The sequence below is a fragment of the Drosophila montana genome, unplaced genomic scaffold (assembly GCF_035044405.1).
Source record: "Drosophila montana isolate Dmon_TW-CO22-7 unplaced genomic scaffold, ASM3504440v1 contig_3122_1, whole genome shotgun sequence".
Classification (NCBI taxonomy): Eukaryota; Metazoa; Arthropoda; class Insecta; order Diptera; family Drosophilidae; genus Drosophila; species Drosophila montana.
This window is the reverse complement of record NW_026998001.1, coordinates 93,527-113,290: the sequence shown is the minus strand read 5'-3', so window position 1 is coordinate 113,290 and position 19,764 is coordinate 93,527. Positions and strand designations below refer to the sequence as shown.

Here is a 19,764-nt window from a genome sequence, read left to right as displayed (position 1 = left end):
ACTTGGGCCATATTAAGCATATGTCTACCTATGAGATATACTTTTTGCTCGGCTACCGTTTGGGTGCACATGCGTGGAGTGCACAGTCACAGATTTTAGCAACAGATTCCGCTTTAGCCATCGGTTACGCCAATGACCTTAATTCGCAATGGTCATACATAGCTCGTTTTTCTTCTGGCTCCGCCAATTTGCAGCACATATTTCACATTCGGCTTAGATCTTTCGGCCAACCAACAGGGTTCAAATGTTGTTTGATTTTGTCATTTGTTTGGTCGCACAGCGTGTGGGCCCATGGCGGATTTGGCTTTCCCAGCTGGGCCAATGCAATACAGAGTAAATCGTAAAACATTGATTACTACACGGAAAGCTTTATTAGTTACAATATCTAAGCATATTTTCAATAGCTTAACAAAGAGATTTGATGGTTGTAATATGTTTGCATATATGCACAAAAATTGTTTCTTAAAATCTAATTTAGTCTAACATACGAATATTTCATGGATATTGTAAAAATATTTTCATGGTATGTGTATATTTGCACTATTTCATCCAGGAACTGCCCATTTATCCATTTAAACCAAAAACATGATTATAAGGCTCGCTTAACTAGTCTACATATGTCTCTATAGAGTTGCAATATGTGCATTTTAAGTGTATGTACTAAAAGTGTACATTTTTTATATCTTTTTTTTACTAAACAGTATAATGCACTTCTTATAGCCCTGCGAATAAATATTTATGATTTTAATAAAAACTAATTTGAAATAAAATCAATTTCAATTTTTCCTCTGTCTTCATACAATTTTTTTAAAATAATTTTTTGGTAATTAATTTTCATTGATATCTCAATTTTTTAAATAGATATTTTCCTTGCATTTGCAAATGCGCCAACAACAAGGTAAATCTTTGTTGCTTAAGAAAATTCAACATTCAATATAATATTTGATATATGTATATACGATATGGGTATTATAGGTTTAGGTAATAGATTTCCAATGTTAAGGTACTAAAATTAATTGTCATAAAGCTGGCTGGGGTCGGTTCATTGTCTGCCTTTGTCTGCCTCATTCGAATGACTCGAATCAGTCGCATGACTCGAATGGCTCGAATCATTCAACTCATTCGAATCACTTCAATCGCACCTTAGTGTCTCTCTCTCTCTCTCTTTCACTCTGCCTCTTAGTCTGTTACTCCACCTGCGCTTGTAATTGGAGCTCATGCTTCTCATCCTCATCGCTGACATACATCAAGTCCGAGGCCACTGACACATTGTCGCTGCTGCGATTAGAATTGAAGATGTAAAAGTCATCGGCAAACATTAGCAAACTCGGTAGAAACCAGACGAAATTTCATGAAAATCGAATTGTTCAAAATGAATAGGAAAAACAAACAAAACACCACTCGATAAGTATTTTGCATTTCAAATAGTCGCGCCTTTAAAGGCTGCCTAATGGAAATAAATAATATTAGAGTTAGAGTTGGACATGCAACCGCCTCCAATTTTGGTTGGAATCGAATTCGCCTTAAATTGAATAATTGCCCGCCATAAATTTATGTGAGACACTGTATAAAAATGCTTGGCATGCTTCCGCCGCGCTTCAGGGCGATCGGGCGATCGGGCGACCATTGACTATTGGTTATTGACAGGCTGACATTCTGTCAGTGCTGTGGCTCGAGATTCGTTTCATTCGATTTTGGCATTTGCGCAATGTGTCTAATTGTCAATTAGCTGGCCCGCTCTTGGCATGGCTCAGTCTCAATCTCAGAGCCAATCACTAACTCACTCACTTGGCAAACTCGCTTTCGTTGACCGATGCCACCAAGGCTCTGTAGTCCCGCTCCTTATTGCTGGGCCGCAAGTAGCGTGCGCCCGTCACCGCCAGCCGCTCAAACGACGACTTCATCAACGCAGCCGAATTCCCATCCGGCCCACTTGGCATTGACATCGATGATGCAGTGCCGCCGCAGCCGGAGCTGCTGCTGCTCTCATTCGGTGGCGCCGTGAAGCTGCAGTTGCTCATCTTGTTCAGACAGGCCAACATACCAGTCGGATGGGCGGCGTTCAGCTTTGTTTGTGAAGCATGAGCCATGGAGGCATACGATTTGCCCTCGTCCTCGCCAGTCATTGTGTGGGAGCTGATGCTGCAAATAAGAGAGTTTCTTTTATAAGACTTTTGAAATCGAGAGAAACAATACGAAAGGATGTTTCAATTATAGATAGAGTGATCATAGAAGCTGTCAATAATTAATGTAATTTTAATTGATATAATATTTGTTATCGATAGTTATTAATCACTTGCATTACACCAAGCAGGTTAATCTATAATTATTGATTAAAAACATTACATCAATCAAAAAAACATTAAACCATTAAATTGTTTGTATATGGGGTCTTCTAATTAAATGGGTTCCGATCTTTTCAGTATGGATAGAAAAGAACATGTGAAGAATTTGTGAATACTTTTTTATTCTAATTTAAAATATGAGAAGGCAGGGTATTCCAAAATTAGGCTCATCATATTAATGCTCTTTTTATGGTAAAAGTTTTTTTATTAGAAGATATTTGTTAAGGGTATTAGCTGAATCTTTCGCAATTAAATCGACCATTGAAAAGCTTAAATTATGATGCTCTTATTTTCAATATTTACTCAAAATAAAACTTAAAAAATTTGAAATATTGGCTAATTATTCTTTCTTTAATATTTAGTAAGACTATGTGATTCTCGAGCAAAAACTTCTGTATTTAAGTGTTGACAGAGTTATATATTTTTATAATAAATGCTCTTTTTAATCATTTTGAGCTCTTTAAATGAAAATGCAGGATATTTACTAATTACTACTCAGAAACTCAATGCTGTAGTCTGGTGATATTCTAATTGAAATGTTTGCCAAGTCTTATGACCATGTAGGGCAATTGCCCATTAACAAATCAACATATTAAATTTTATATACGGTTTCAACTTTAACTATCCATATAAACATTATGCATCCAATTAATTATTTTGTGTGTCTCAGTCACGGTAGCCCCAAAAACACACACACACACAGCTATTCTCGCCCATCTTTTGCAGAACAAAACCGAATGCAACATAAATCGTTGCTCAATTAACCCTTTGATAGTTTGGCTCACACCCTGTGCCTGGCCCAGTGGCAATTGCATTTTGCTGGCCGTCAGCGGAGTACAATGAGTCAGCGGCTCAAAACTCAAAACTTGTTTATTTAATAATTAAAATGATTTATGCGACTGATTGATGTGGCGCTGTTGCTGTTGCTGCTGCTGCTGCGGTGCAGTGCACTGCAATCCACACCATGGAGAGCAATTGGTGTCCATGTTTGTCTGCATGTTGCGCTTAATGCCTCTGCTGTCTGTTGTTGGCTCATAAATTGCAGCAGCCATAAAGCAAAATGTTAACAACATTGGGCCAAACCCAAAAACAACGCGCCCCATAGAAGGTCGACAGTTGAACCCACAGTCCCCGCGAATTGGTTTCGGATTTGGCTTCGGCTTTGGCTTTGGCTCCCATTTGACCAAGTCTTCTGCCTGCTGCCGTTTGGCCAAGTACCGAGTACAATAGAATGCAATTCATGCTCTTATTTGTTTGCCAACTGACAGACACTCGACGGGACATTTCGGACAATTTGGACAGAAAGTCAGCCCACACGGTCCACGCGAATAACTCTGCTCGTGAGTGAAGGCAGTTCGGCTTTCGGTTTGGCTTCCTTGTGGGCCGCACACACAACACAAATGTCAATTTCAATTTTCGCCAGGCGTCAAATTAAATTACTTTGGAAAATTGCTTTTTGTCAACGCCCACGCACTGCAAGCGTAAAATCCACAAGAAATAACTGTGTCTTGTGCCCACTTGGTAAGGCCATTGTGTTAATTTGTTTAAAAGTTATTAAGTAAATGCAGCAACAAATGCTTGCCTGCACTAGTTGGGAATTATATGCAAATTTGCTTACAGAGCTAGCATGCAGTTAAATTTCAAATAAAAAGAAGTTGCCAAATAAAAATATTTATGGCTTAATCTGACTTTCTCACTAAAACTGACAAACAGCTTAGCGTTCCTTTTAAACTAAATTCTTTTCGGTAGTTGTCAATCTATGGTTCTGCAGAGTATTTCTCATGTTTCTGTCAAAGTTAACTATCGCATTAAATACGTTGTCAAACATTTCGTGTTTTCATGTTCTTTTTGACAGAACTGTCAATCGACATCAATCAGGCTATTAATTTCTCTGTTAGAAAAACTCTAGATAAGATCAGCAAATTGCAGTGTTGCCAGCTTGCAATTCAAGGCAGATATGGCAGCACTCAGCTTTGAATTTGTATGTTAATAGATTTTAACGCAGTTCAAATTTTTGGCAATTTTTTATATATTTTGATTGTTCTTCCAAAATGATTGCTAATCGCATTGTTTGTTTTTTAAATAAAGATGTGATTTGCTTTCCAGTAACTTTTAACAACTTGTCATAATATAAGACTGGTTAGCTGTCTTGTTCTATCAAGTTCCAGCGGATAAGTTAGTTGTTAGGCAAAGTGGTTTTTGTTTTCATTTCTTTTTGAAGATTCTGCTCGTCAAATTGTTCATTGATTTTAATTGAAACCTGTCTATCCTCGTGCAGTCTTAATAGCTCCACACCTAGAGTTGAGCCAAGAACTGACGCAATTGATTAGCTAAAAACCTTCTGTTATAAATCGAGCTGCCTTCAGACTTTGGTCTATTCGCGCATTAAAGAACTTGTTTGCCATTTCGCGTATCGAGAGGCGATCCGTGCACGCATGCGATATATGTATCTTTGGGTGCGATCTCCCATTGCTGGCGATTGGCGGGCCTTTGACCGTCGTCGCACAACTTTTGACTTTTACTTTCCGCGTGCTGGAACCACAAGAGCCAAACTCGTTTCACATTTGCCCAAAATGCAGCAGAGTATCTGAACAATAAATAAAAATCAGCAAAAATATTTCACATGCCGTCAAAGTGTAGAACGCAAAAGTCTATTGAAATTTTCGGGGAATGATATAAAACTCAAAAAATAAACTGGTTCATATATCTCTCTCTATCTCTCTCTTCCTCTCTCTATCTATCTGTTAGTATTTCTCACGGGAGTCTAAAGACATTGAACCGGCTGCGTGCCATTGAGATGAGGATGCAGTTGTAAAATCAGCTAAATGTCATTTGGCATTGTTTCCCCAAAGTCGTTTTTTTTTATTTTAGATTTATAGCATATTTATGGTCTATTCAAAGCCCAGTTTTAATTACTTTTTAACAATAATGGGCAATTGTTAATTGGCAATTGGCAATTAACATCTTAGATTAGAATAATTTACGCTGAGAGAAAAAATCGCCAGACTGAAAACAAATCTCAAAATTTAATTCACTTAAATTTATTAATAATATAAATCATTGTATCTTGTTTTGGTCTTCCCAATTATTTTTGCTGTCACTGTTACTTTTAGAGCTCCTAACTTCTAATAATATATAATCTAATTTAAATATTTTGTATAAACTTTTAATGCCTGTGATGAATATTTGGATTTTTGTTTAATTTAAAAAGAATTAATTAAAATTGCAGACAACAAAACTCATTCACTTTCTAACCTGAACTTCCTTTGGAATTGTTTTGCTCAGTGCAGCTTTCAATGATTTATTTGATTAAAATGCCCAAGTTAATAACGAGGTCGCAAATATGTTGCACAACACGCGCTTAATTAATTCATATTAATATTGATATTTCTACTACCGTCCGCAACGCTGCACTTAACCATATCCATCAGATACAAGATACAACTGCTGCGCGTGCTAATCGCGATGATTTCATTTCATGTTTCGCCGGGTGCGCTGCGGACAGAGGTCAGGCAATGTATCTCATGGACAGCGTTGATTTAAATTCGGTTTCAGATTCGCAAAACTGATGCAAAATCTAAAAAGGTGTCAAGCGACAAAATAATTCGCCAAAATACAAAACTAGGGCATCTAGAGAAAAGGCGACTTGGAAATGCGCTGCAAGCGATTTGGAATTTATAATAGGAAAAATAAAACAAACTTTAAAACCATTTGCTTGTGAAAGAAAGTAGTTCGATCTAAAAGTATATTCCTTAAAGATCTTTTAATAAAACTCAAATATTTTTCAACAATATATAGTTTAACAAAAATGATATACCTGTAAAGTAACCAAAAAAAAACTTTCATCTCAAATTGGGATCCAAATAAACTGCGAAACCAACATTAATTTTGGTCAGCTTGCGTCATCATGCTCTGGCTTAACTATCATAAATCCAATTTATCGTCTGATAAAACAAAAAAAATATTTGGAATTTCAAAATGCATACAAAATGTAGCGAATTTTAAATATATCATTTCTATTACTTAAGCGAAACTTTGAAATATGTAAATCAAGTTTAATTTTGTCTGATATGGATGGGTTGTATCTGCGAGTCTCTGAGTTCTTCAATATCAATGGAAATGATATGCAAAATATGATATCTAATAGCTATAGAGTTATTTATTTGCTGCGCCAACTGCAATATTTCTTGCGTATTCTATTATGATTAGTATACGGAAACTATGTTTCGAAAATAAATAATAACATATCCAAAAAGGTATTCTATTTCACTTCTTGCTTTTAGGTTCGATGCGCAAACCTGATTTACCGCTGCACAGACCAAAATATTGATTAAAGAAGTCAATTTATTATTTATAATTGCCCGCTCTAAAGAAAATTCTATCTTTAACCAAAATTGGCGTCTATCGAATATGGCTAATACTTTAATACTGATGGTTTTTGATATTGAACCAAACCATCTTTATAGACAAGTATGGTGCGATTTGTGCTTTGTTTAGTTAGTTCTTAAACAAGTGGTTTGATGTAAGGTTCGCCTGAGAGTAAAGAGCAATATGAAATATGACAGAAAGCAAACTAAACGCCTAATCGAAATCTAGAAGCCCTTTAGTTGTAAGACATCAACAGGTTGCTGGGCAAACTTTAGCCTGGTCGAGCCAAGTTATACTGTAGCAAGAGTTCAGGGTGCATTTATCGTTGATCTTAGAGTTGTGTGCAACAAAAAATATCATAAAACAGACAACAACAACAGAAAAAGGCTATCATAAACAGTACGCAAAATGCCGTTCAACATGAGCAGCGGGCGATCGTGTGAGGTCCAAAAGCCCCAGAGATGCAAGCGGTTAGATAGACACTCACACACAGGCACACAGGCATACACACACATATGGACCATACCGAAAACGGATGAACGAGCTTATGGATTCAGATGGCGCGAACGGCAGGGAGGCCCGTTCTAGGCACACAACACACAAGACAATGGCCAACGGAGCCTGACATTTGGTGCGAGCTGTGAGAGTCGCCAGTCGCAAGTTGCAAGTTGCCAGTTGCCAGTTGCAAGTTGCAAGCTGCAAGCTGCGAGTGGCGCGTTGCAAACAACTGTCAACACACGAAAGTAAATGTTGAGTTGTGCGGAGTATGTGGAGCCGGGTCTTAAAGTTCATAAATTGCATTGAGGGCGCCGTGTAAACAATATGCCGCAGTACGAGCGTCTTAACGGCTGCCGTATGCCATAAATCTGATGGCTTTTGGGACAATCTTTGGGGCAGGCACTTACCAATCGCTGGCGTATGTGGCCGGACTGCGCCGCTTGTTGCATTTGCTGCGCATGACCAACTGCAGCCAATTGGGCACGGGCGGTGTCGGATCCGGAGTGTATCTGCCAAAAAGTAAAGCAATTAAATCAGTTAATCACAGAGGCTACACCTAAACACACACCTGATGATGGAGTTGGAATGCTTGACCCTGGGCAGGGCAAATATTTCATTGTGTGGTATAGAAGAAGCCGCTGCTGCTGCCTTCTCCACAGCTGCATCCACCTCGGGTATGAGTGCCAGACCCTCAGAATCGCCGAAATCAGCCTCCAGGCTGCTTATCGAGCTGAGCGAGTTGCGGGCGCCGGTGTGATGGCGCGACGGGGGAACATCCTCCAGATCGCGAGGATCAAACTTGAGCGTCACTATAAGAGCCGAAAGTGAGGAGAAAGAGAGGAACAGAGCATATCGAAATACACCGATTGACACACAAATTCAGCCACAGTCAGAGATATGTTTATGGGTGTAGGGCAATGGAGTAGGGTTTATGCAAATGGAGGTGTTTGATATTTTGTGCGTTTTGACGATGCGAGGAGCGAGGGACGGGCGAGATTCCCATAATCAAAATTTGTGTCATCAACATAGAGAGCCAAAATTATTGATAACGGTATATACATCACCTTTAATTTTAGATTGCTATGAGTTCAACTCACGTTTATCCAACGGTCCCAGCTTCTTTGCCAGCCCATACATCGTCTCCGGCGTCCAAAAATCTGGTATTCTGGCAAATATCGAGCCCGCATCCGTGGGCAGCTGTATGCCCAGCTTGTGCAGCAGCATCACGAACGGCTGATAAAGCATCGTCGACGACTGCTCGTTGTTCCACTGGACCACCGGTATGGGCTTTTGCTTGAACATGCAATGATAGACCACCGGCTCCATGATGGGCTCCACATCCGTCTGGCAACTGCCGCACTTGATCATCATCTTGACGTAGCAGCACTCGAGCAGCAATTTCTGCAGCCACACCAAATGCTGGGACTTGTCATCCTTTTTAATCAGATCGAGCAGAACCTAGACAAGAAATTAATTGCCATTTAGTATGCTAAAAGCTAAGCTCCGATTCAGATTCCAACACACCTGCACATCATCCGAGGTTTTTCCATAGGCGCTTTCTTTCAACTCAATGCCCGAGTCGGTTGTTAGCGATGTCGGCGTGGCCAGCAGGGTTCTCTGATATTCGGCATCCTCGAACTTCATCAGATCATCGTACTCCAGCAACGTAATGATGTCCTAATTAGGAATCAACTGTTTAGCCAAGCACAAACAATATGATCTGTGGACTCACCTGTTGCAGCAGCTGTTGAATTATGGAAATACGTGTCTTTAACTTGTTGCCATTGTTGCTAAACAGCTTCGCAATTTTGCCAATCACGTCGTTTTGCCTCTTGCTCTGCACAAAATACCAACAGAGCGAGTCCATGTCCTCCTGTGACCAGGGGCTGCAAATAAAAACAACATTTCCAGATAAATATATATAAAATATCTTCCATATAGAAGGAGCCATTTAATATTGGGAGAATTTAATGGAAGTTTATCTTTGAGCTAACAAATAAATTGGGCTCTTGATAATATTGTAGCACCTATGTGATATAGTATTAGGACTCTGTGATTCCCAAAATGGAAGCTTTCAGTAGATAAGGTATATCTTAAAAGTTTTTAAAATGATAAAAGTAGCTTTCATAGAAGCAGACAGATCGATTAAGCAATATCGATTAATATCGATCCGACCGAGAACACAAAATCCCTTCTTTACAGTCAAGATCTCTTTGAATTTAAACTCACCAAGCAGTGTGTTCCTGATTGTGCTCCTTTGTCATTTCGGTCAACGAAGTGGTTGGAATAGCCATCGGTGATTTGGGTGGCGTGTTCAAAAACTTGTGAATAACATACTCAATTAGATCGCTCCAATCCTGCAGGTTAGAGGAAGTAAATTGTTAGAAAATAGCCCTACGAAGTATTCCAACGGAAGCTTACATCGCATATATCATAGTCGGCCTCCCAAATGCGAGAGTAAGCCTTCAATATAATAGGCTGATAGAGAACGCCAATCTGGCCCAGATCGCCGCCAATGTGATGCATCATGGTAAAGATGCAGTCATTGACATATTCGCCATTATTGTTGAAGTCCTCCAACAGAATGCCATAGTAGTGCATCACCTCCAAGGTGGCAAATCTGTTGAGGTGAAGACAAAAGGTTAGTCGAAGAACATTGGACATTCATTGGGTAACCTACTGTGAGATGTGCTCCGAAAGTCCAATGGTCTGGCCGCCTTCCAATTTGGCAGCATTGTCCAAAATCAGCAATAGGATGTGATTAGTTACGACCAAATCCTGTAGATACTGCTTGGAATGGATGCTGGGATTGTATCGTCGCAGCAACAGAACAAACAAACAGCGCAGATCTGTGGTGGCGCTTATCTGCAGCTGGAGCTGGCGCAGACGATAGCGATCATCCTCGCTGAGATGCGTGACCTTGGTGTAGGCCTCGATGGCCTGCAGGAACTCGCGTATGGCCGTGACCACCAGATGCATGCGACGCAAACAGGGTCTCAGATCGCTGCCCTCCTGTCGCACATTCAGCTCCAGCTGCTCGCAGAGGCTAACACCCTCATAGGTTAGAAAGCTCAAAACATCGAAGGTGAGTATTGTATCGATGTGTTCCATGTCCAGCTCCAGCTGGGCGGCGAACTTGAGAAAGAACGTGACAAGCCAGAAGAAATGCGATGTATCAATGGGCATCTTCTGCGAAAAAGGAAACTTTAAGCAAACATCCTTAGCCCAGTTATCCAAGGTTGACCTACCGCATTGGACAAGAGCTGCGAGTGCAGCTCCTCTACCAAATAGTTGTAGCCTTTGAGCAAAAAGTCGACTGTAAATTCTTTCAGCAAATTGGATATGTCATCGTCGTTGGGCGTGTGCAGCACCAAGCCCTTCATGTTGATGCTATTAAAGAGGTTGAGAAGGGGATTGCAATTTTCTGTTTAGGTGAATTCCCATTTAGTACTTACAGGCTGCTCTTGCTACGCTTGACCAGCTTCTTGCGTCGCAGATCCTTTGTATCCTGCGGCACTAAGAAGGTGCGTTGCTTGCTGCGTTGTTTAGTATTGCACGGCGGCTTCTGATGCTGCGGCTTGCCCTGAGGACCATCATCATCATTGCTGGATGTGGATATGGACTCTGGATTGTCCATCTGGGTGCCATAGCCGCAGTCGGAGAGTTCCGACTGTGAGGATGGGCACTCTCGCTTCTGCGGACAGCACTTGCCCTTGATAAGCTGCAGTTGACCCGCGTGCGGTGACTTCTGGCCCAGCTTGACGGCCGAAAGAAAGGAGAGTGGTGCGTAATTGTCCGACAACATGGCCGCAAGGGTGTTTCGACGCTTAGCCAATGGTGCGGGTGGCTTAAAACCCTCATGTTTTAGGCTATCTGTGGTGCTAGCGTATTTCGCTTTGGTAGTGTAGTTGACATTGTCAGCTGATTGTGAAAGATTTAATGGTTCGTTGATGACGGCAGTCATCTGTTTGTAGTCCTGCATCTCATAGTCGGACCAGGGCTGTTGGGCCGAGCAGGGTCCCTCGAGTATATAGTTGGCCGCCTTCGAGCTGGCCATGGCATTCTGGTATTCATGCCCTTTGCGACTGACCGCGTGTAGAGTGGCATCAGTGCCCTCGCGCAGAGCCTGTCGTCGCTCCTCGCAGCTTTCCTTCTTGCCGCGGCCGCCGATGCCATTGTCCGAAGAGTCCGATGTGGGATCTGAGGTGAGCATGGGACTGGAGTCGCCGCTAGCCTGCTTGGGTGGCGTCGTGTTGCTCTCATTGTCATCCGAGCTCTCCGACAGTGAGGCCTCAAACCACAAGTTCAGCAGCTTCTGCAGGGTGCTCACATGCTGATCCTTGTAGATCAGCGCAATCAGCTGCACCATGGTCACACCCCAGAGCGAACGCTGCGGACAGGTCATCAGATAGAGGAGCAACTTATCAATGCTCTGTATGAACAGGTTCCACAATATGGTGTTCTGCATGGACACCTGATGACCATTGCCCGACTGCAGCATGGGCATCAGGAAGTGTGCTTGTGTCTCCGGTATGTGCAAAATGTTGCGCAACAGCAGGAGACAATTGTTGATCTGATCACATTTGTGCGGCGATAGCTTTGGATCCGATTCCAGAATGTGTTTCATATACTCGACGACGCTCTTGGTGCTCTTCGGATCGGTAAAGGCCTCCTTGCTGTTGTAGAGCAGCTTGTTCAGCTCGAAAATGGTGTGACGCCCTACCTCGGTGCGGTACATGAGATCCACGGAGAATAGGCATTCCACAGGCACGGTAAGATTAACCAATATGCGTATGACCGACTCGAGCACCGCATCGTCCTTGGCATTCTCCAGCAATGGTATTAGATCGACGCGCACATTCTGGCCAAAGCCGATGGCGCGACGGAAAGTGCGCAGCGTTTGATCCTCATAGGTAAGCTTATGGTTAATTTCCTCCAAAATGGCTAGGATAGACAAGAAACAGTTAGCTAATGCAGTTGATGTCTTTTAGGCTCTTCGCTTACCTAATGCATTGGGACTAACCACGTAGGTGCCGCCAACAAGGGAGCCCAACGAGGAGAAGACGCTCTGAAGCTGAGGTGTTGCGAGTAACCAGTCCATAACAGATCCTCTTTATATATAGTCTGGTATGTGGATGCTATACTTTACCTGGTTGTTCTTAAACTGCCAAGCTTGGCACATTGCTCAATTCTGACATATAATGATTATATTTTAACAATGGACTTTAATCAACAATTGTTTTATCCCATGTGCTGCAAATAGCCAGAGAAGTGATAGAACGTTTAATAAAATAAACCACATAATCATGTATTAATTTGTCTCTTAAGTATAGTTAAATATTTATTTATAAAAATTTCGCTCTGCCTTATTTGAGTTAGTTGAAAAGTTACTGAAAAGCTAAATATAAAAACTATAATAGACATTTTGACAAATTCTTATAGCTGCTTCTGGCATTTAATCAGGGACATAGCTTGTCGGACAGATTAGAGATAATTCCCTCATTGGGATCAGTAACTGCCGAGACCCTAACTATTTAATATAATTATTTTTGTACTCCCATTTCTTTCTATTCTATAACAAATTTCTTTATCCTTTTTAAGAACCTTATCAGAATTTTTTTCTAATTTATTATAATTTCTAAATTAAAATAATTAATAAAGATTATTTTGAATTTATAATATTATAATTTGTTAATAAATAAACCTGGGCTGAGCGATATTATCTAAAAAATATAAGAGAATGCATAAAAATGCATTTTAGTATTAATTGAAAGCAGAAGTTAATGATCTAATATATACATTAACCACTAGAAAGCCAACCAGCACCATTTGCCGTTCCATTATACAATCAACAATTGTCGAAGCTTTTCAGTCCGTAGCACAAGAGCTGGCCATAAATAGAAACCAGAGCCGGCCACGGTGCGCTGCATGTGACCAATACGTCAAGTGCTGCGCTGGCACCACTGCCTCACCCCACCCCATTCCTCCTCTGCCCACTCACTGTCGAACGTCCACTGACTCACTGACATTGGGGTGTCAGTCGGTGCAATGTGCAATCGCAGCGTGCAGGATAATGCGACACAGGTGCCAAGGCAACACGTGCCCAGGCAGCGTGTTTTGTTCAAATGGAAACTACGCAAACAATAAAGTTCCTAATTGATGTGACTATGTCACATAACCACACTCAGCCCCCTTCCCCACACAATCGACCAACTCAACAAATTGTAAGCAGCAGCGTTTTACAATGGAATACCAATAAAAAGAAAAAAAAAAAACAACAAAGTAAGCTCAATCGAAACGAACTCAAGCGAGTTCAGCGTTTACCCTAACCCTCTTCAGAAGCACACGTAACTATTTGACGCATAAGCACTTGCAGGCATCCGCAGGCCGCATGTGACTTACACACGCACATACATATACCCATGATTGTGTAAGCTTCTCAGCGGGAGCATAGAAATCTACAAAATTGATTTTTTTAGACTATGCCATGGACACCCCCAATCCCCAATGCCGTCTTAGCATATCCTTGAAAGACACTGCGAGAAATGGGGCAGCTTCTATGGCCATGCAGAATGAACGGAGAATGAACTAAAGAAATAAATGACATCGATTTCCGAGTCCAATATAATGTAGCTAATTGACTGTGTGTGCGTGTGTATCAATGCTATGGGAGCAACAAAAAGTGTTGCATACTTTTGAGCGCACACCTTAAATTCCGTGCGCTTAAAATGCAACAAGTAAGGCGCAAATATAATATAAAAAAAATATTTGCCAAATCTATTGAGTGCATTTTAAACTAAATCTGTCTACTAAATTTACAACAATACAAACTTTACTTTTAATATATATTATTTGCCTAAAAACAGTTCACCAATAAGGTGAACTCTTCTCAGCTCCGCATTGAGCTAAGCTAGGATCAATATTTAAAAGCCAACCTTCTCAGCTTATGGTATTATTAATTAACAAACTAAAATTATTTCATTTATTGTAATATAGTTTTATTTTAATTAAAATAAAATAATTTAATTATTTTTGATTCTTTAGCTATAGCTCGAACTTTTAAATCAACTCCATGACGATCTATAAAAATACATGACTCATTTTCATTAATTTATCCCTATATATCTGTCTACATACATATATTTTCATGTTTGCACCCATTCTAATGCTGTGGAAGTACAACCCCGATCCCATTTCCGCTAGCAGTTATGAAACCAAATACACTTTCAAAGAAGGCTTACATAAAATTTGTTTCACAAACAGCAAAAGATAAAAAATAAAATAAAGATAACAAATGATATGCGCATTGGATTTCAACTAATCAAAATGCGTTTTTATTCTCTCGCAAAGGAAAATTCATTCAAAAAACCTTTCGAATATTTTACATTTGATACGGTGCTCAAGCTACTTTTTTCACGGCATATTGGTACAATGCAAATGACACAATGTGATGGCAGGGAGAGAACAATATTTTCTAGCTGTCAAAATATAAATAGCTCATTGTCTAGATGGATGTCTAAAGCAGATTCATGCCCACAAGTCTAGCCTGCCTTCAACTGCAGACGACAGAATACCCTTTAACAAAGTTGCAAAATGGGGTGATTTGGCTTTACTGTTTTGCTGGGGTTTGTTTAAAAAAGAAAGAAACCCAAGAACGAAACAAAAAAAAAAACAAAAGACTAATTAAAGTACTCAAGCAAAAGGCATTAAATGGGAATTATTAAAAATTTACAGAAATAAATGCGTAAAATAAATTCAAAATCTTCCATTTACCTATTTTTGAGTAGAGAAGAACAAATCGTGTATTGAGAGAATATTGGTTAAAAGGAATACTCCTGATTATATGATGGAATTATTGATTGCAATGATGTACACATCAGAACCTAATAATAAATATTGAAATCTATGACGAATCGAAGCTCCCTCGAAAAGTATCATATGCTACTCTGTCAAGCTGGTTCAACGACTGCAGCTCAGAGGCCTTATTTCGCTGAGCTGTTTGAATTTATTAAAAGAGTCTATTTGAATATTTAGAGTGTGCAGGTTATATAATGATTAACATATTTCCGCATAAGAACTCGAAGCTAAGCTGTCTGCAAAAGAAAACCCAAGCAACGCATCGTTTAATTTTAAAATTATGCATCGTCAGCGAATTGGCTAATTATTTAAATTTGGCGCGTTTAAAGCCGAAAGCTTTGCAGGGGTGAGCTTTTATCAAAAGCTCTGCGTAGTGGGCTACGTCGTAGCACACTGTGATAGGTCGTGTACTTGCCGGATGCATATATTAACTAACTAATAGATTAACTTACCCGATTTCGTTTTGTGTTTTTTGCAGCTGCAAGTTATTTCACAGTGGTTCAAATGTGATTTGTTTTGAAAGGGGGTTTTTCAGTTTTTTGTTGAGCTGCGTTAAAAAAAAAGAATAGAAGAATATACATGAAATACTGTTAATATAGTTTTGTTATAATATGGCACTTTGTTTCATATCACTGCAAGAGCATTTAAAAAATAAATTTACTTAAATTCAATGTATTTGTTGTTAATTTTTTCAATCTATGTATCATATGCATTGCATTTTAATTATAGTATTCTTGTAAGCTATTTCGCATGATTTGTGCAATCTACGTATTTCAAGTTGAACTTACGTAAAATGCAAAAAGAACAACAACAATAATAATAAACTACAACACAATTTTGCACATTTATCTATTATTGAGAGAAACAAAAAACAACATATTTTCCACTGACATCAACACAAGCACAAAAATATACACACTAACAACTGTATTTAGTTGCCGCAAATATTTAATTTTAATTATTATTCAAGAGTTGCACATACCACAAGCTCAATTGGTTGAATATATTCAACAATAATATATCAAATGATGTTTAATATATAAAATATATTTTTTGGATAAGTCTCAAGTGTTTGTATTTATTCTAGAAATTGTTGCGAGACGCGAGAACACGAACCGTTTGCCTAAAGCGAACAAAGTTGAATGCTCAATATATTTGCATTGGGCTCCAGTCGACGTCTCCAAATGCAGCGAACCGAAGCTTCCACTCACACACACGGGCACGCGCCCGTTCGCATTCACATTGCACTAGCATGAGACGTAAAAGCTGCGCGGCCACAAGTTGCCGTTGTGCCGGCCGCTGGCTGTGTGTGTGTTCGTGTGCCTGTGTGCGCCAAAGCTTTACTGTTCTAAATGTTTGCTTCTCACTCGCGCTCACGCTCTGCTAGGGGGCTCGAGCCGCTCACGTGTAGCAGCAACGTGCGGCAAGTTTGTGTGTCTGTGGTGCACTGTCTGCGCAAGTGTGTGTGTCTGCTTGTGTCTTTATCTGTGTGTGTGTGTGTGTGAATGCACAGCAAGCACAATCAATAAAATAGCAAACCGTTAAACAATTAAACAGCCTACGCTATTTGCTGCCTGCTATGCTCTCTATTGATTCTTGGTGTTGGTGAGGGTGTTGATGGTGTTCGTGGTTGCACCCACGCTCTTGTTACCTAACAGTGTTGCCTTTGGGCTACATTTACACAACATCCAGTCAACAGTTGGTCAATTAACGCGGCGTATGCGCAATGTGCAAATGTAGAAAAAAACTCAGATCACGTCGTCCAGCTGGTCAGCGGCGCGAGCCCCGAGCACGTCAGCTCTACGCGGCTGCAATAGAACTAATGACGAGCCCAGATCGGACACATAATCACGATCACAAGCAACAGACGAACGATCGACGTATGTATATGTATATATGTATGTATATATGTGCATCTCCAGTTGCATGCGAAAAATACTTACAATGCCATTTGCTTGCATAGAATCGTTACCTAATCAAAGTAAGTTCTTAACGAATTCAGCTTACATGTACATATCTCTATTTGTGCGTGAATGTGTGCGTATCTGTGTGTGTGTGTGTGCATGATCATTATCAAGTTCAGGGCGCGAGATATCGTAAACAACTTTCAATATCATTCACAGAACAGCTAAAAGTGTTATTTGCAAAAAAGATCAACGTGTGACAGGACTTATTAAGTGCTTAAAATAATATTTTTTTAAATATATATACATATTTAACATTTATAATATTAATTTATGCAATTATTCATAAAATATGTATATCAAATTGGGTATTAAAATAACTTTATCTTTAAAAATTTCTCTCATGTTACCTATTAACATTTATAGTTTATAGTAAATTTTTATTTAATTTGATTTCTTATTGCTGAGCTTGACTTAGCGAAAGACTGTGACTATGTGGACGTTGTTTTCTATACAAGGTTCAATGTGTACAGTGCAAGCATTATTTTTCCATGATAATGATATGAGCATTTCCCAATTAACAGAAACAGACTTTAAATAATTATTATTATTATTATTACTATTTCATTATATTGAACCTTTTTCGGAGAATGTTGTTTTGAGCATAATATTAATTGTGAATAAAAGTAGGATAAATTCATTTTTATAGTGTTCGATTTAGATCGTTATGTGTTTTTTCCCCCAAATATATGTTTAATATTCAAGTGCACATTTCGAAGGAAATTCATTCAGATTTACACACTTTTTAAGATATTCTTTAGCCATACTTAATAATTCGCTTTAAAGACTTTATTTTAATTTTATTGCTTATAATGTTAAAGTTGGTTAAAGGAATACAGAAATGAAAATTGATATGTGACTCATTTCACAAGTAATAAAAATTGGATGTTTTTAATTGCAATTTCTTATATAAATGAATACATTTTTGATATGGTTTGGCAGAAAGCAGACGAAAAATAAATCAATAAAACGGCAATCAAATAGTTATATTTCCATAAAAGATTGTGCAAGAGGTGAATAACAATGCACGCGCTAAGTTGTTATTAAACTGAATAATCAACAACAAAAAACTTAAAGCTGTTCGCGCTGTCGTATGCGTAATATTGATTGTGTAAGCGCCCATGAAAGTGGAGGGGCATTTGCTAATAGAAAGGGCTAGGCAAAACAGCAGGAAACCGGGCGGCCTATAGACATCCCCCTTCAGGGACCTGCCAGACATGCCCCACACTCAAAAACTTCATAACAGATTCTAGAAGCTTCAGCACATGAATGCCGCACGTGGGACGCGAAGAGTGGGTGGGTGGGATTTATGTGGCTTATAAAACAGAAGAACAAACAAATAAGAAATAAAGAAACCCCTTGTCAAGCCGTTGACATGCGTGGCCATAATGTGAACATCGCAATAAGGTCGCGTGTTTGGCGGTTCGAGAGCGCGTGCTGATGCTTTAAGGAACACATGAGTGATGAGGATTTGGAATGGTTGCTGTTGTTGTTGGTCATTTATTGAGATAGTTCATTAGCTAGATGCCGCTGTGCTCCTTGATCCAGTTACGCGCCTGGGCCACTCTGGAGTAGACACCGGGGTAGTCGGGCTTGGCGCAGCCGTAGCCCCAGGATACGACGCCCACAAGGACACCCGCCTCGTTGACCATGGGACCGCCGGAGTCGCCCTGGCAGGCATCCTTGCCGCCCGCCATGTAGCCTGCACAGATCATGCGCTCCGTAATGCCGCCGTATAGCTTGTACTTGTCGCTGCAGACCTGCTGATTGACCAGCGGCACCTGCACCTGGCGCAGCCACTCGCGTGGCTCGAGCAGATTTTGTGTGTTGCCCCAGCCGCTGACAAAGCACGGATCACCGTCCGCAAACATTTCATCCGGCTCCGGCAGCTTGATGGCCTTTTTGGTCTCATCAAATTCGATCGGTTCCCGCAGCTGCAGCAACGAGAAATCGTAGTCGACATTCGTAAAGTTGAACTTTTCGTGTTGCACAATCTTCTGCACGTGCAACAGCTGCCCATACCGCGAGAATTCCGAGCTGCCCAATCGAACGCGCAGCCGATCCGCAGTTTTGCCCCTATAAGTGTCAGGATGGGACTAAATTAAAAGCTGCCACTGGCAAAAGGCTGACCGTGCTACTCACTCGGTGCAATGAGCCGCCGTTAGTATCCACTGTTCGGAGATCAACGAGCCGCCGCAGATATGAGCCGATGTTTGCAACGAGATTTGATGGGGCGCATCCGTTATGTTTATGCGTCGACCGCCCACAATGCGGCCATCGAGCCGCGGACGCCTGCTCCACAGCTCATCCATTAGCGAACGTTGCCGCTTGACGGGCTCGGGTATTAGGCACACGCCGGCCACGACTATTACGGCAGCCTGGAGCAGTAAAAGAATCACAAATTTCTCTAACAACATTTTAAGTGTGGCTTTGAAAAAAGGCCCTCGGCTTTTATAGGCCCGGCCCAGACCCTGAATGGGCTGCCTTAGCCGATAGCCACCCACTGAGCCACAAACAACCCACTGAGACGCTATCTGACATGCCCCACAAATAGCATACTGAAATAGTTGGACAAGAAAGCAAGCTTTAACTTAATGAATTGTAGATACACTCACTCGCACAGATCTCACAAGGCGCAAACCTTATATTAATACAAATTAAATTCAAGTCTAGACAACAAAGCAATTATTTCCTGAATTATTATTAGATTATACACTGCTGACAATATTTTT

At 40.4% G+C, this 19,764-nt stretch overlaps 2 protein-coding genes across 3 annotated transcripts; both read right to left on the bottom strand.

The window, feature by feature from the left end:
* Positions 1–352: 352 nt before the first annotated feature.
* tim (timeless) lies at positions 353–16,887 on the bottom strand. 2 transcript variants are annotated; one of them, XM_064685831.1, is made up of 15 exons: positions 16,051–16,887; positions 15,521–15,615; positions 12,216–12,464; positions 10,667–12,155; positions 10,460–10,601; positions 9,892–10,400; positions 9,633–9,831; positions 9,441–9,568; positions 8,944–9,097; positions 8,736–8,888; positions 8,309–8,669; positions 7,780–8,020; positions 7,619–7,720; positions 1,789–2,142; positions 353–1,278 (listed from the first exon to the last, which is right to left on the bottom strand). In XM_064685831.1, the coding sequence occupies exons 3-15, from the start codon at positions 12,310–12,312 to the stop codon at positions 1,188–1,190; spliced, it is 4,020 nt and encodes a 1,339-aa protein (XP_064541901.1). In that variant the 5' UTR covers positions 12,313–12,464; positions 15,521–15,615; positions 16,051–16,887; the 3' UTR covers positions 353–1,187. The 2 variants fall into 2 exon arrangements, with proteins under 2 accessions (XP_064541901.1, XP_064541902.1); XM_064685832.1 differs by having other exon boundaries at positions 9,892–10,397.
* Positions 16,888–18,172: 1,285 nt separating this feature from the next.
* LOC135430973 (trypsin-1) lies at positions 18,173–19,634 on the bottom strand. Its single transcript, XM_064685830.1, has 2 exons — positions 19,175–19,634; positions 18,173–19,108 (listed from the first exon to the last, which is right to left on the bottom strand). The coding sequence occupies exons 1-2, from the start codon at positions 19,447–19,449 to the stop codon at positions 18,553–18,555; spliced, it is 831 nt and encodes a 276-aa protein (XP_064541900.1). The 5' UTR covers positions 19,450–19,634; the 3' UTR covers positions 18,173–18,552.
* Positions 19,635–19,764: the final 130 nt, after the last annotated feature.